Below are 17,315 nucleotides of genomic sequence, written 5' to 3' on the forward strand. Positions count from 1 at the left end.
CCTTCCTGAGTCCCGGGAGCTGGTCCAGTGCATTACTGAACCCGAGCAGGTGGTGGGAGCCTGAGAGCTGGTAACCAGCTGAACCAGAACAGGGTCACTGATGGACCCCCAGACTTGTAGCAGGTGCCTGCAGGGAGGCAAGTTCGGAGGAGGACAGCACCCTCAACCCGTGAAGCATGGCCTGCCTCGGGGTAGCTGGGCGTCAGAAGCCACTGCACCTTCGGATCTGCTCCTCCCACTGTGTCCACTGTCTCAGTGAGTGGCACGTCCACACCCACCTATCCAGCTGCTGGGACAGAGCAGGGCAGGTCAGGCGGACAACTCCTCCCTCTCAACAGCCTTTCGCACAACGAGTCAAGACTCGTCCTTCCAAGCCTGCTTCCTCAAAGCTCTGGACTATTTGTCATTTCTCCCCAACTCCTTCCAGCTAATAAAACCAGACACGGTCTGATCTTCTGTCCTGTACCAGTCGCCTCACTGCTCATAAAATCCTGCCCACAGGTACCTTCTCTGATATGGTCCTTGTCGGATTTACTCCAACCTCAGAGGGTGTTTGCTTGCTGTTCCCTATGCTTTGAATGCTTTGACACAGGGGTGAGCATTGTGGCACAGTGGATTAAGCTGCTGTCCACAACACCAGCATCCCATATCAGAGGGCCAGTTCAAATCCTGGTTGCTGCTACTGATCCAGCTCCCTGCCAGGGAAGGCAGCGGATGATAGCTCAAGTGCTAGGGTCCCTGCTGCCCACATGGGAGACCTGGATATGGTCCTAGGCTTCCAGGCTGTTTGCAGACATATGGGGAGTGAACCAGTGAATAGAAGATCCCTCTGTCCCTCTGCTTATCAAATAAATTAAAAAAACAAACGTTCTGACAGATCTTGACTTGGCTGGTTCCCTCTTTGCATCTAAACCTTGGTTGGCACGCCTTGTCCCAAAGTGGTCTGCTTAACTTCCCCATCACAAGTAGCCGCCTAGTCATCCAGTTGACTTCTACCGTATGATTTATCTTTATTCTCTTTCTGAAATCTTTCCCTGCACATCAGAATTGAGCTCCGTATCATACTCAGAGCTGTAGTTACTCATTTATTACATATGTTAATTAGACATTCAGTTACTGATGAATCCACTAAATTGGATTATCTCAGCAGTTTGTATGATTTCAGCTTTGTCCTTCTCAGCTCTGTTCCCCACACTACAGTCCAAGCCATCCTTCTAAAATCCTAACAGACGACAACACTGCCCCATTACACCAGGGCTCATGACCACATGCAGAGACGGCTTGAGCTCTGAGACACAGACGACAGGTCTCCGCAGTTCCCCACTCCCAGTGCAGCCCCCCTCCCCGTCTGTGCTCCCGCAATGCCCACCACTTCCAAGGCTCTCATCTTGAATTTCCTTCACGTGTTTCTCCCTCATGACACTCACCTTTCCTCTCCAGGCTGCCTCACTAACTCTTACCCACCCCGCAGGTCTTGTTAACCATCACTCCCTCTAGCAAACTTCCCGACCTTCCCTGACCTTCCCAGCAGGGGTTCTGGTGACCCTCTGATCTGCTCTCAGAACTGTCTCTCTTTGCATCAGAGCACTATGACTTTGCACATCCTATCATTGTCCAAGTACTTGCCTGTAACCTTCTCCAGAGTGCTAGGTACTCAATACATATTTACTGAGGGGCCAGGGCTGTGGCGCAGTGGGTTAAAGCCCCTTCCTGCAATACCAGCATCCCATTTGGGCACAGGTTTGAGTCCTGGCTGCTCCACTTCCCATCCAGCTCCCTGTTAATGCGCTGGGGAAAGCCGTGGAGGATGGTCCAAGTCCTTGGGCTCCTGCAACCACATGAAGACCAGGAAGAAGCTCCTGGTTCCGGACTTCGGATCGGTTCAGCTCTGGTCATTGTGGCCATCTGGGGAGTAAACCAGCAGATGGAAGACCTCTCTCTCTGTCTCTACCTCTCTCTGTAACACTGTCTTTCAAATAAATAAAAGTAAGTCTTTATTTTTCTTTCTTTTTTTTTTTTTTAATTTATTTGACAGGTAGAGTTATAGACAGTGAGAAAGATAGAGAGAAAGGTCTGCCTTCCGTTGGTTCACTCCCCAAATGGCTGCTACGGCCGGCGCTGCACCAATCCAAAGCCAGGAGCCAGGCGCTTCCTCCTGGGCCATCCTCCACTGCCCTCCCAGGCCACAGGAGAAAGCTGGACTGGAAGAGGAGCAACCAGGACTAGAACCTGGTGCCCATGTGGGATGCCGGCGCTGAAGGCAAAGGATTAACCAAGTGAGCCATGGCGCTGGCCCCCAATAATCAGTCTTAAAAAAAAAGAAATATACTGGGATTCCACATAGATTGGTCTTAAAATATATATTTTACTGAACACATTTATTATGCTGGAAAATCTGTTGCCAGATCCAGGAATCTGTTATTCATTCCAGGTTCCCCAGTGTTTAATTCAATGTTATCCACAGAGCATGTACTCAGTAAAGACAAGGTGAAAATGTGACAGCTTCCTTAACCCAGTGCAAGTAAAGAAGGGAATCAAAGATGCTCAGGTTTCTTGAGGATGTGTTATATTTACGTAAGCACACTAGCAAGGCCACCAGTAAGCTTTAAGCTAAAGAGTTAAACTCATAGTTTATCAAGCTGGAGTTATGGTGGCAATGGGTTAAGCTGCTGCTTGCCATGCCAGCAGCCCGTATCAGAGTGCCTGTGTGAGTCCCAGCTACTGTGCGTAGGAAGGCAACAGAAGATGGCTCAAGTATGGGCCCCTGCTGCCCACACAGGAGATCCATATGAAGCTCTGGGCTCCTGGTTTCGGGCTGGCCAAGCCCCAGCTGTTGTGGCCATTTGGGGAGTGAACCAATGAATGAAAGATCTCTGGGTCTCTCTCCCTTTCTGTCACTTTGCCTTTCAAATAATAAATAAATCTTTAAAAATTAACTTGTAGTTTACAACGGTTACATAATCTCTTCCACGTGCCTTCTTGCCATGCAGTTATTTGTGTTTAATTGTGGCTCTACACCCACACAGGGATGGTTCAGCCCTTATTCAAGATGCCTATGTTAGTAAACAAGCACCACACTGCTTAATTCTAGGGAATCTGAAGTACTAAAGAGATGTGAGTAAAATTTTTCTTGATAAGACTACCAACTATTACCCAACAATAAGAATTATTATCCTCTGATGCCTTGATAACATGTAAATATATACACATAGACACATGCTATACTCATAAGGTGATATGACAGATTTTAAAAATAAACACATGAGGGGGAGGGCTAAAGCATAGTGGGTGAAGCCGCCGCCTGCAGTGCCAGCATCCCATATGGGCACTGGTTCAAGTCCCAGCTGCTCCACTTCCAATCCAGCTCTCTGTTGTGGCCTGGGAAAGCAGTAGAAGATGGCCCAAGTCCTTGGGCCCCTGCACCCACATGGGAGACCCTTAAGAAGCCCCTGGCTTTGGATCCGCACAGCTCTGACCCTTATGGCCAATTGGGGAGCAAACCAACAGATGGAAGACCTCTGTCTCTATCTGCCTTTCTTCTCTCTGTGTAACTCTGACTTTCAAATAAATAAATAAATCTTTAAAAAAAAATAACACAAGGGGCAGGCATTTAGCGCAGCTTAGACACCATCTGGACACCCACATCCCAATCAGAGTGCCTGGGCTCCAAGTCTCAGCTTCACTACTGATACCAGATTCCTGGCATGCTCACCCTGGGAGGCAGCAGGTGATGGTTCAAGAAATTGGGTCCCTGTCACCATGTGGGATACTTGGAATGAGTCCCTGTCCCAGCTGTTGTGGGCATTTAGGGAGTGAACCAGAGAATAAAAGATCTCTCCATTTCTCTCTCTGCTTTTCAAATAGTAAATAAAATCATACTTGAAGTTATTCATAGAAATTATACATCATTCAAAGAGGTTTCCTTTGAAGAATCATTCCAATAACAGGACCAAAGCTCAAGAGGTTGCAGAAAACTTTCCCTGGGAAATGCCTTTATTTTTTTATTTTTGACAGGCAGAGTTAGACAGTGAGAGAGAGAGAGAGACAGAGAGAAAGGTCCTCCTTTTTCCGTTGGTTCACCCTCCAAGTGGCCGCTATGGCTGGCACGTTGCGGCCAGCGCTGCGCTGATCTGAAGCCAGGAGCCAGGTGCTTCTCCTGGTCTCCCATGGGGTGCAGGGCCCAAGCACTTGGGCCATCCTCCATTGCACTCCCGGGCCACTCTCTGCCACAGCAGAGCTGGACTGGAAGAGGAGCAACCAGGACAGAATCCAGCACCCCAACCGGGACTAGAACCCGGGGTGTCAGCGCTGCAGGAGGAGGATTAGCCTCGTGAGCCATGGCGCTGGCCGGGAAATGCCTTTAGATACTGCATCAATTCCTTTTATTTCCTTCTTTTTAAAACTGTATTTACTTATTTGAGAAAGAGATAGAGAGTTCCCTCCTACTGGTTGACTCCCAAAATGCCCTCAATGGCCAGGGCTGGGCTGGTGCCAAAGTCAGGAACTCAATCCAGGTCTCCCATGTAAGTGACAAGGACGCAACCATTTGAGCCATCACCACTGCCTCCCAGGGTCTGCATTAGCAGGAAAATGGAGTCAGGAGCCAGAGCTTGCCATCAGACCAGGCACCCCAATGTGGGAATACAGTCACCTTTAAACGCTAGGTCAAACGCCTGTCCTTCAATCAGCGCTCCTGAAGAGTCTCATAATAGATGATAAATCTTGGGCTTTGAAAGTAAGTATTGACTTTTGCAACCAACTGATCATTAGAAGCCATGTAAATGAGGTAAGAGATCATGAAACATGAGGGTACTTCAACAGGTTCATGGAAAATGCAATTAAAAAGTTCATTTTGGTACAAAAAATTTAAAAAGCCATGCACAAGTGGGATCTCCAAAAAGTTCACAGAAAATGGCTAACATTGTCGGCGCCATGGCTCAATAGGCTAATCCTCCGCCTTGCGGCGCCGGCACACCGGGTTCTAGTCCCAGTCAGGGCACCGGATTCTGTCCCGGTTGCCCCTCTTCCAGGCCAGCTCTCTGCTGTGGCCCGGGAGTGCAGTGGAGGATGGCCCAAGTACTTGGGCCCTGCACCCGCATGGGAGACCAGGAGAAGCACCTGGCTCCTGCCATCGGATCAGCGCGGTACGCCGGCCGCAGCGCGCCGGCCGCGGCGGCCATTGGAGGGTAAACCAATGGCAAAGGAAGACCTTTCTCTCTGTCTCTCTCTCTCTCACTGCCCACTCTGCCTGTCAAAAATAAAAAAAAAAAAGAAAAAGAAGAAAATGGCTAACATGAAAAAGCTATGCATCAAAACAAGCTGACTTATTTGTTTACTTATATTTTGAGAGGTGGCGAGACAGTAAGGGGGGGATAGAGACAGAAAGAGCAATCCCATTTTATGGTTCACTGCATTTTCCAGCTTTGGTTATTGTAGGCATTCAGGAAGAGAACTAGTAGATGGAAGATCTGTGTTCATCTCTCCCCTTTTTCTGTCACTCTGCCTTTCAAATCAATCAATCTTAAAAAAAAAAAAAAAACAAAAAAACCACAGTTTAAAGTACTGGCTTTTGATTTTTTTTTTTTTTTTCTTCCCCCTATTATAACCAACAGAAAAAAAACTTCTGTTGGGGCTCAGTTTGTACATGCATAAATGCAATTACAAGGTCACAAAACAATTCTCAACTCTGATATATAACAGCATCATTTTCTGATTTCATTAAAAAATGTTACTGCACCAATTTCATAATCCACTGTGGAAAAAAATACTGTAGTTTAGAGGAACTGTTATATAATCAGAATTAAGTTTATGAAAAGGAAAAGTCACTTGATTATAAAAATTCTGATATGTTATTTTAAAACAGGAACGACCAAAGCCTTGAGATTAGATTGTTCATAGCAAAACCGCACTGCTGTAGTCATTCACCTACATGGCTCACTACTGGCAACACTGATGAGTACATCATACAATAGTCATAGAAACCGCATACCTTAATATTAGAAAACCACAAATCATTCTCATGTAACGTGGCAAGGTAGACAGACGTGAGAAGTCCCATGCAAAGGGCAACGGTTCCACCAACTGTAAATGATACAATCTTCCATAATCTTCTACTGGTACAACCTTTACAAAACACAAAACAGGTAATATCTGGGTTAATAAAGAATTCACCATTTCCACCTGCCCGTCACTGGTGAGACCTCCCCTGTCACCTGCAATCTGAGGCTCCTTTGGTGATTCCACAAACTTGCTTTTGCTCTTGTATTACAGTTTCTACTCCACTGTACCTCACTGTCCAGGCTTCCTTTTTGCCAACTGGAATGTGAATATCTCAAGGACAAGTACGTGACTTTATTTATGCCTATATCCAGCATCGATGAACAACTATCATTTAATTATGAAGACTGTTAAATGAGGAAAGAATGCATTACACATCTAGGATGTAAGCAACCTTTCAGATGATCTACTTACAATGTGTGGTTTACTCATTAAAAGCTGACAAAAAACTTGATTACTTAAAATCTTCAGAAAGTCCACAGGAAAACATAATCCACAATAACTCAAAGAACATATAAAACAGGAAAAATATTTGTAGCCCATGAATATCTTTACTATAAAACAAATACTTCAAGATAATTTAAAAAAGGAACATTCCAGTAGCAAACAGATTCAGGATAGGCACATGAAAGACAAAATGGCCAACAGAGAATCAATGTTTAAATTCATTTCAATTCAGCAGTGTCAAAGAAATGCAAATCAAAACAACAAGCTATACTTTAAAAACATCTTGGGGTAGGTGCTATGGCGCAGCAGGTAGGGCTGCCTGCTCCACTTCTGATCCAGATCCCTGCTATGGCCTGGGAAGGCAGCAGAGGATGGCCCAGGTCCTTGAGTCCCTGCACCTGCATGGGAGACCCAGAGCAAACTCCTGGCTCCTGGCTCCTAGCCTCAGATGGGCGCAACTCTGGCCATTGTGGCCACTTAGGGAGTGAACTAGAGGATAGAAGACCCCTCACCCCCATCTTTCCTTTTCTCTCTGTGTAACTCTATGACTTTTAAATAAATAAATATTTAAAAAATAAATCTTGGCTGATTTGATAGCATTTGCTACATGTATGGAAAACAGACATCTTCGAACACTGCTGTAGAGGAACAAACTGGCACCTCTCTGCAATGACAACAGGGAGTAAAAGCCACCGAGTCAGGCACACCATCTGACCAGGAATCCCACCTCTAGGCATTTACTAGAGGAAATTATGAAAGTCTTGGCCACTGGGCCACAGAGATACTTACCACATTTCTGGTGATTACCATCCCATCTTAACAAGGAATTCAACAAGGAATTAGTTAAGTTCTGCTGCAGCTACACAATGGTAGACTATACAGAGACATTATTTTTTAAATAAACTGACTCATGCTCATAATAAAAGTAACGATTTACAGAACAGTATGAAGATCTCTGCTTTGCAAAACTAAAAATGAATGTTCGTGGGGACGCGTGTGCAGACAACACTAAGACAACAAGAAAAAGCCTCAATGGGGGCGGGCTCAGGATGGGTGCTTAGTGGGAGTATCTTTTCCTTCTTTTTCACTTTTCTTTTACTTTTCAGGATTCTTAAAATTTCTGACATGAGTAAATATTTCTTGGGTAAAGTGAACAATCCCCCAAATTATGTTTTAATTTAAAAGGAAGACAAACTTGAACTTCCACTGCATCGGGTGTTCAAAAAGTACTTGGGGGCCGACACTGTGGCACAGTGCGTTGTCTCTGCCTGCAGCACCAGCATCCTAGACAGGCACCAGTTCATGGCCCAGCTTTTCTCCTTCCTATCCAGCTCCCCGCTAGTGGCCTGGGAAAGCAGTGGAAGAAGGCCCAAGTGACAGGGTCCCTGCACCCACCTGGGAGACCCAGAAGCTCCTGGCTCCGGATCAGCCCAGCTCAGGCTGTTGCAGCCATATGGGAAGTGAAATCAGTGGATGGAAGACCTCCCTCTCTGTTTCTCCCTCTCTCTGTAACTCTGCCTCTCAAATAAATAAAATCTTCTAAATAAATAAGTAAATTGCTGGGCCCTCCCTCCAGAGTTAAAAAAAAAAAAAAAAAGTACTTTTGAAAATACTTTGCCCACAATCCAGTAGCTGCTGGTAGCATATCCTCCCAGTACAGATCATTTTTATTTAATTAAATTGTTTCCTCAAGCTATTTTACTAGCTCTGGCAGTTAAGAATTAACATGGCTACAAAGAACATAAATTCTTTGAGATATCCAAAGTGGCCAATGAAACGTTTCATGTTTTCTTTTCAAATCTTGACTATGCTTATTTATGAAAGTAACTCAGAGGCGAAAAGATGCTCATGAATGCCATCTGATACATCTCTTCTCAAATCCTCAGCATTATACAAACAATTTACCAAGTTATGATCACTCCCTTCCTCTTCTCCTCTCAAAAACAGAAAAGTTCAGGAATCTCATAGAAAATAAACAAAACATTTTAAATTTTTAAAAAAGATTTATTTTATTTGAAAGGCAGAGTTACAGAGAAGCAGAGGCAGAGAGAGGTCTTCCATTCACTGGCTGACTCCTCAAATGGCCACAATGGCCAGAGCTGGGTCAATCAAAGCCAGGAGTCTCTTTTGGGTCTCCCATGTGGGTGCAAGGGCCCAAGCACTTGGGCCATCTTCCACTGCTTTCCCATGCCATAGCAGAGAGCTGGATCAGAAGTGGAGCAGCTGGGATTAGAACTGGTGCCCATGTGGGATGCCAGCACTGCAGGCAGCAGCTTTACCCACTACACCACAGTGCTGGCCTCTCACCTTTCAATATTTTTTTAAAAATATTTATTTATTTTACTTGAAAGTCACAGTTACACAGAGGAGATGAAGAGAGAGAGAGAGAGAGGTCCTCCTTCCACTGGTTCACTCTCCAGATGGCTGCAATGGCTGGAGCTGCGCCAATCCGAAGCCAGGAGCCAGTCTCCTCCGGGTCTCCCATGCAGGTGCAGGGGTCCAAGGACTTGGGCCATCCTCAACTGCTCTCCCAGGCCATAGCAGAGAGCTTGATCGGAAGTGGAGCAGCCGAGTCTCAAACCGGCGCCCATATGGGATGCAGGCAGTGCAAGCGGCCGCTTCACCCGCTATGCCACAGCACCGGCCCCCATTTTTCAATATTTTAAATAAGGAAAATAGCTGAGAAGGTCAGGGTGACTAGGTGAACACACACACAAGACAAAAAAATTAGGAATATTCTAAAATCTGGCAGGGACAAGCATTGCTTTAGAGAGTCAAAGAATCAGATTTTATATGACCGGAAGCTAACGAACAAAGCAACACACCAGCTTTCATCAAAGCTCTGGAAAGCCAAGATAATCAGACTGCAATCAGAGTCATCAGGGTACCAGAACATATTCATTCAACTGGTAGGTCTATCTAATTTTTGCCCTATTGGAGAATATCTTAATTTACAGGAATAAAAGCAATCCAAAATACTGCTTAAGTTTAAATCACCTACCAGATGGCACTTTATTTTCCAACTTCACATTTTCTTCTTGTACTGGAAAATGCTCAGAAACTTCTGTGGTTTTTATTTCTTTTCTCTGCCGGATGGATATCATCATGTCAAAGACTCACACGCATTGTTCTTCCAAGCACTCCTACAAACAATACAGACATGAATGGCCCATCCACGTGTCATCACCGTCTCTTCCCACACACTCTATACCCATCCATGCTCCCCAAGTCCACTTGGGCCACTTTCCCATCCAAATCAGTCTTCAAGGCTACGCAGGTGACAACAGGAATACACACGTAACCACATTCATGAAGCACCTGCTGTCCGGCGGGCATGGCCAGGAGCCAGGACGGGGACAAGCCTCTGCCCTTCTTCCAGGAAGCTCCAATTCCCTGCGGATCTTTTCCCTCCCTGAGCCAGGGCAGTTACCATGCAATTTGTCACATAACTAGACAGTTTTATATAACTTCGCACTGCTCAGAGCTGACCACGTGGGAGGTATTCAAGAGTAAATTTGTTGACAGGCAGGCTCAGAAGAGCTGAAATATTTTGTCTTGGGTATCCGAATGTTCTCTAAAACAATTCACACTGCCAGCCTCGGGGATATGCCTCAGTGGTGCTGCGGGCGGGGGTGTGCCAATCAGGGCAGCTGCTCTGCCGGGGAGCACCAGTGGGAGGACGGCAGGGAGCCGGAGCCTGGTTTTGGAAGCTGCGAGTGGGAGGCGGGGGTGTGCTGGCAGTGAGTAAGCGGCTGCCAGTCCCCGGGAACACCTGGCTTCACTCCCCGCAGGGACGAATAGCATCTTCCTCATCATTTATGAAATACAACCAGTAAGCCTGACATGTTTGTTTCAGCAGTTTATTAATTGCTACAGGTAGAGAGCATTCGCCCGATAGGACAGGACGGACCAACAGGATACAACTCATTCATTCACGGCAGGCAGACTTAATTTTAAACGCTGGAAACCGAGAGGCTGGAACACTGCGGGGTGGGGGTGCGGGGACACCTGGGAGGTGACTCGAACCTCAAGTCACGCCCTCTATAAAGGGGGCAGCTGTTTAAATTCCACCATTGCTACCTTCTAACAAGGGGAGACAGAAAATCAACAACTACGATTGGGCCAATTACGTGTCAGGCACCGCCAGGGTCCCAGGAACTGTGAAACAAAGTTGCCCCGTTAAATGAACAGGAAAGCTCATTAAGCGCTTGAAAAGGGACTGGCAAGCAGTTCTCTGTCCCTAACAGTGACCACACCAGGCCGCGCACCCCCGGGCGCCGCGGGGCCCCGGACCCGCGCACCTGCGCTCCGCTCGCGCGCAGCACCCAGCATCCCCACACCTGGGTGCCCGAGAAGTTCCGCCCCTGCTCCGGGGCTCCCGGGACAGAGCGCGGCCGCGCACGTCCGAGCCCGGGCCCTCGCCCCGCCCCGCGGCCAACTGCGGAGAAGTCGCCCCGCAAACTTCCTCACTCGCGACTCCCAGGCCCGGACCCCGCCTCTCGCGCGGACGCGGGCGCTCCGGGTCCCTCCGGGACGCCCCGAGCCGCCGCGGCCGCGCCTCCCCGAGCGACTCCCGCGACGGTGCAGCCGGCTCCCGCCCACCCCGCGGGACCCTCGGGGCCCGCCGCGGCAGCCTGGCGACTGCGCGGCCCCTCGCGGCCCGACACGCAGCCACAGACCTGCGGCCTCAGCCGTCCTCACGCGCGGCTCCGGACGGGGAAGGAGGTCGGCCGGGCGAGGCGGCGCCGAGGGCCTCGGGGGCGGGGCCGCACGACGGGCCGCAGCGCGCCGCGAGGACAGGGAGGAGCAGGCAGCGGCGGAGCTTTGTGCTACACCCTGCAAATGGGGGGCTGGAGGGGCGTCGACCGCCCCGGGGAAGGGGCGCGCCGGGGAAAGGCCGGGCCGCCGCGGCCGCATCCATAGGCCCGAAGAGCCGTCCGTCAATGCGAGTCCCCGCCCCCTCCCGCGGCGCCCCGCCCAGTCTCGTGCGGCGCCGGCCGGAAGGAAGCGGCGCACTTCCGCCCGCTGTGCCCGCCCCTTATTCCCGGCTGAGCTGTCCGGCCGCCTCTGTGGTCAGCAGGACGAGAAACTTTCGTTTGGCTACGCGGGCGCCCGTCACCCCTGACCAAGGCGAGAGGTGTGGCTCTGGCGAGCAGCGTCCCAGCTGCCCCGGGGAAGGGGCGCCGCAGGTCGGCGAGCGGTTGGGAGCAGCCGCCCCGTCCAGAGCCCCCGGGACGAAGGCTTCACAGCGGGCCATTCTTTTGGAAACCTATGCCCGCCGGCTGGCCGGGTCCTCAGCCCGCAGGACTCGCGGTGAGGCCGCCGGCCCTGTCCCAGCTTCCCGGGTTGTGGGAGAGTTCCTGCTGCGGTCTCCCCTTCGTCTCTTCCTGGAGAAATATGGCTTTTCTGGGTTCTGTCTCAGCATAGGCCCTCTCTGCGTTTTATTCCTGGGTCTCTTAATTACACCGCGAAAAACAATAGGTGAAACCTTCTGCTTGTCAACACAGGCTCAAAGAGCAGGCTAGCTCATTTTTTTTTTTTTTATTATTATTTTCTTCAATCGAGAGCGGCCCTCTGGGACCTGTGGGCTGTGCAAAGGCTTCGTGTGGGGATGCTTCCTCCAGGAAGCCTTCCCAATTGTGACCCTGCTGGAGATCTTTCGCCTTCTCTGTGTGTCTGTTTTAATAACAAGCAGACATTCTGCAGGGACCGTGTGAGGTGCCTGCTGCGTGGCCGTAATAAAAATGCCAGCTGGCTCTTCAGATGGCACTTGGGTTTCAACGTGGTTGTTGGTTTCTTCTCACGTGGACACGAGGGCGGGGACTGTATCTCTCTCACGTGAAGGTGCCTCACACACAGTAGGTTTGTGTGTGTGATAAGTGCATACGTGAGTTGATTCCTCCTTAAATAAGAGTTCTCCCTCTTCCTACGTAGGGTTTTTCTACTTAAATTGGGGGAGATATGACTGTTGTGATAGGTGCAGCCCTTTGAATACAGGAAAGAGTTCTCATGGAATGGCTTTACCAAGCAAGAAAAAGATGGACTTTAGATAAGAGGCGGGCACCTACTGCTGACCTTCTTGGCAAGGAGTCCTGAGTTCTGATACAGTATCGCCGGGGGTGTTGGATAAATGGGTATAGGCCCTTGTCCCAACTTCTTCCCGTGTGCCAAGGAGTCAGGAAGGCAGGCTAAAGGGCAGGAACTGTGACCTCGGTGGTCTGCAGGTCCTTGCGTTATGTCTGGAGGCCCAGGTGGCTTCCTCGGCCTTTGCTGGAGCCAGCAAGAGTGGAGTGGTACAGCACGAGAAGCCTGGTCTGAGGGAGACGCAGCATCAACAGCACCATGACCAGGGGGCGTGTAAGAAATGCTGGTTACCAGGCCCTCTCCCAGACCTACGAATCAGAATCAAAGTTCAGTTGATTCTCTGCTCAGTAGAGTTTGCTACTCAGAGTGTGGTCTGTGACCTGTCACGGCCATCTTCTGGCACCTTCTGAGACACGAAGACTCTTAGGCCGTACCCTTGACCTGGTAAGCCAGGGGCTGAAGTTGAAGTGCTGCCCAGGTGACTTCTGTGCCCAGCACATCTTCAGAAGTGCCGTGCCGGAAGTCATGAGGGCTTTTCATCACATCCTTCGCATAGCAGTATCTATGGTTACAAAGGGTGAGAGCTCTCCCATTCTATTGGCTTATCTGAGGCCACGTGTTTGGAATTTTATTGATTTTAAAGGCAGAATTACAGAGAGGAAGAGAGATTTTCCTTCTGCTGGTTCTCTCCCCAAATGGCTGCAACGGCCATAGCTGGGCCAGGCTGAAGTCAGGAGCCCAGAGGTTCACCCAGGCCTCCCACGTGAGTGCAGGGGCCCAACCACTTGGACCGTTTTCTGCTGCTTTTCCCAAGGCATTAGCAGGGAAAGGATGGGAAGTGGAGTAGCCAGGACTCGAATCTGTGCCCATATGGGATGCCAGCGTCGCAGGCGGAGGCTTAACCTGCTATGCCACGGCACCGGCGCCCAGTGTTCAGTTGTATAAATTCCTTGGCTTAGTATTATGAACACTTTAAATCAATCCTGCCTTCTGTGACAAGACTCTTGGGAGTTTCTTCTCTCTACCTTTATGGAATTCCTTTTCAGTCTTTTGCAGCTCCCCTTCCTCTTTCTTTCTTTCTTTCTTTCTTTCTTTCTTTCTTTCTTTCTTTCTTTCTTTCTTTCTTTCTTTCTTTCTTTTTTTTTTTTTTTTTTTTTTGACAGGCAGAGTGGACAGTGAGAGAGAGAGACAGAGAGAAAGGTCTTCCTTTGCCTTTGGTTCACCCTCCAATGGCCGCCGTGGCTGGTGCCCTGCGGCCGGCGCACCGCGCTGAACCGATGGCAGGAGCCAGGTGCTTCTCCTGGTCTCCCATGGGGTGCAGGGCCCAAGCACTTGAGCCATCCTCCACTGCACTCCCTGGCCACAGCAGAGAGCTGGCCTGGAAGAGGGGCAACTGGGACTAGAACCCCATGTGCCGGCGCCGCAGGTGGAGGATTAGCATATTGAGCCGCTGCGCTGGCCTCCCCTTCCTCTTAAAATCAGTGATTTTTTTGGCTTATGATTCCAATTTCCACTAATCTGATAACTGCTAAGACTTTATGTCCAGGCGTACCTCGTGACCTCCGGGTGCTGAATGTCCACTGCCTACTGGACATTTCCATGTGTGCAAACACCGCAGGCTCAACAGGTTAAAAAATCGATTTTTTCCTTATCCCCACATCTGCTTTTCCTTCGATGGGCTTCATTTGCATAACTGCCCAAGTGAAAAACCTAGGCGCCAGCCCTGATTCCTTCCTTCCCAGTTGTGTAATCCAACCAAACACTGAGTCCTATTGAGTTTATCTCTTAGTTACCTCAGAACTTGCCATCTTTTCTACATCTCAACTGTCACTAATCCAAGTTACCATTTCTTGTCTGGATTGTTTTGGTCACCTCCTAACTGATTTTCTTACCTTCAGTCCTGTTTGCTGCTCCCAATCCTTCAATCTGCCCTGCATGTAATAAACACAGTGATCTAACAATCTATCCTCCAGTGCCTTATTGCTTTTATTATTAAGCTCCCTAACACAGCTTGCAAGTCCTGCCATGAGGCAGGCTCTGCTGAGCTGCCTGGCCTCATCTTCACTTCCTACTCATCCAAAGCTCAGGGTGTTCTTCTCATACTCTGTTTACCTGACTAGCTGCTGTTTGGCTTTTAGATGCCAGCTGCTGCTGCTGCTGCTGCTGCTGCTGCTGCTGCTGCTGCTGCTTCTTCTTCTTCTTCTTCTTCTTCTTCTTCTTCTTCTTCTTCTTCTTCTTCTTTTTGACAGGTAGAGTGGACAGTGAGAGAAAGAGAGAGACAGAGAGGAAGGTCTTCCTTTACTGTTGATTCACCCTCCAATGGCCGCTGCGGCTGGCGCGCTGTGGCCAGTGTACCGCGCTGATCCAAAGCCAGGAGCCAGGTGCTTCTCCTGGTCTCCCATGCGGGTGCAGGGCCCAAGGACTTGGGCCATCCTCCACTGCACTCCCAGGCCACAGCAGAGAGCTGGCCTGGAAGAGGGGCAACCGGGACAGAATCCGGTGCCCCGACCGGGACAAGAACCCGGTGTGCCGGCGCCACAGGCAGAGGACTAGCCTAGTGAGCTGCAGCGCAGGCCTAGAAGCCAGCTTCAGTGATCCCTGCTCCTTGGGCATATCCCTTGGAGAGTCCTGTCTCACTGAATGATGGCTGTTCTGTGTGACTGATAGAGTGCTCATACTCTGAAAGCTTCTGAAACTGGGTCATAAAAGACACCACTGTTCAGCTTTGGTCTCTTGCAGATTGCTGACTGAGGGGTGATGTCAGATACCATGTTATGGGGATACCCCTACTGTAGACAGGGCCAGCTGGGTAGCCAGTGGCCTCTGGCAGCCACCACCACCACCACTTTCCCTGCCTTGGGAGTGAGCCATCCTGAAAGTAGATGTGCTAGCTCCACCTTAGCTTCCAGATGACATCATCAAAGATCCCAAGGCAGAAAGGCCCACTGAAGCCCTTCCCAAATATCTTAACACAGAGGGTAATCAAGTGTTTATTATTTCTTTCAGCCACTGACTTTTGGGGTAGTTTTGTTTTATGATGACAGATAACCAATACAGTAATAATCCCTGTATGGATGCATCACTACTTATTCCCACCTAATTGGAAATTAAGTTGTTTCTGGTTTTATGTGATGACTAGCAATGCTGTAAGAACCTGAGTACATTTGTGTAATTCTGCAGGATATGTCTAGAAATAGAATTTCTAGGAGTCATATCCTAAATTGTGAATAAACATGGGCAAATTAGATTCCAAAAGGTTAAAAATTCTATTACTTTATACATGTTGCATATTTCTCCATGCCTTTGCCAACAATGAGTATTTTTAATCTTTGCCAATCTGGGGTGACAAATAATGTCATAGTCATGTATGTTTTTTCATTTATTTTCATTTTATTTAAAGGACAGACAGACAGATGGAGAGATCTTCCACTTGCTGATTCACTCCCAAAATGCCTGCAACAGTCAGGGCTGGGCCAGCCCAAAAACTAGATCCATTTGGATCTCCCATGTGGGTGGCACGTGCGCCATCATCTGCCATCTCCCAGGTGCACATGAATAGGAAGCTGGATTGGAAGCAGAGGATGGAGGACTCAAAGCACACCCTCCAGGATGGGATGTGGTCCTTGCAAGTGGCAACACAACTGCTGCACGAAATGCCCACCCCTGTTTCCCTTAAAAAATTATTACTTTATGAGAGAAATATCTCCCATCCTTTGGTTCACTCCCTAAATGCCCACAGTTGGGGTTGGGCCAGGCTGAAGCACTCAATCCAGGTCTCCCACCTGAGCTGCAGAGACCCAGTTACTGGAGCCATTAACTGCTGTGTCTCAGGGTGTGCAAGAGCAGAAAGCTGGAATTGAGAACAGAGTTGGGACTCAGATCCAGGAACTCTGATAGGGGATATGGGTATCACAAGTGGTGGAGTGGTGTCTTAACCACTACACCAAATACCACCCCTATATGTTTTCTTTTTTAAGAAGATAAAGACTGCCGGCGCCGCGGCTCACTAGGCTAATCCTCCGCCTGCGTCGCCGGCACCCCGGGTTCTAGTCCCAGTCGGGGCGCCGGATTCTGTCCCGGTTGCCCCTCTTCCAGGCCAGCTCTCTGCTGTGGCCCGGGAAGGCAGTGGAGGATGGCCCAAGTGCTTGGGCCCTGCACCCCATGGGAGACCAGGAGAAGCACCTGGCTCCTGGCTTTGGATCAGTGTGGTTCACTGGCCACAGTGCGCCAGCCGCAGCGGCCATTGGGGGGGGGTAAACCAACAGAAAAGGAAAACCTTTCTCTCTCACTGTCCACTCTGCCTGTCAAAAAAAAAAAAAAAAAAAAGATAAAGACAACTATTGGATTTATTAGGTGTTTAGCGTTTCTATTTTTATGATTTTTTTTGGTATGTGTTCTTTGACCAGTTTTTTTTTTAACATTTTTTTAAAAAATGTTATTTATTTGAAAGAGGCAGAGAGAGGGAGAGATGTTCTATCCACTGGCTCCTTCTCCAGATGCCTACAACAGCCAGGGTTGGGCTCGGCCAGGCCAAATCCAGGAGCTTAGAACTTCATCTGGGTCCCCAACATGGGTGGCAGTGACCCAAGTACCTGAGCCACCACCCACTGCCTCCTAGGGAACTCAAATGCAGGCACTTGAATATGGGATATGGGAGTCTCAAGAAGTATCCCGGGGGCCGGTGCAATGGCACAGTGGGTAGAGCTGCCACCTGCAGTGCCTGCATC

General features: G+C 49.1%; 1 protein-coding gene across 14 annotated transcripts in view; it reads right to left on the reverse strand.

Moving 5' to 3' along the window:
• DPY19L3 (dpy-19 like C-mannosyltransferase 3) overlaps positions 1-11,344 on the reverse strand; it is a 93,021-nt gene extending 81,677 nt beyond the window's left edge. For 7 of the 14 annotated variants that reach the window (XR_016224486.1, XR_016224487.1, XM_008274580.5 and 4 more), the window contains exons 1-3: positions 11,184-11,344; positions 9,506-9,647; positions 5,990-6,123 (exon numbers count right to left, since the gene is read on the reverse strand). Coding sequence is in view for 6 of the 14 variants with exons in the window: in XM_008274580.5 (XP_008272802.1) it covers positions 5,990-6,123; positions 9,506-9,611 (240 nt within the window). In the remaining 8 variants the exon portion in view is untranslated. Of the gene's footprint in view, positions 1-5,989; positions 6,124-9,505; positions 9,648-11,183 lie in introns of those variants that run through there. The other 7 variants (XM_089318729.1, XM_089318728.1, XM_089318726.1 and 4 more) reach the window with 4 other exon arrangements.
• Positions 11,345-17,315: the final 5,971 nt, after the last annotated feature.

The sequence above is a fragment of the Oryctolagus cuniculus genome, chromosome 18, assembly GCF_051225735.1.
Source record: "Oryctolagus cuniculus isolate XC-2025 breed Fujian yellow rabbit chromosome 18, ASM5122573v1, whole genome shotgun sequence".
Taxonomy (NCBI): Eukaryota; Metazoa; Chordata; class Mammalia; order Lagomorpha; family Leporidae; genus Oryctolagus; species Oryctolagus cuniculus.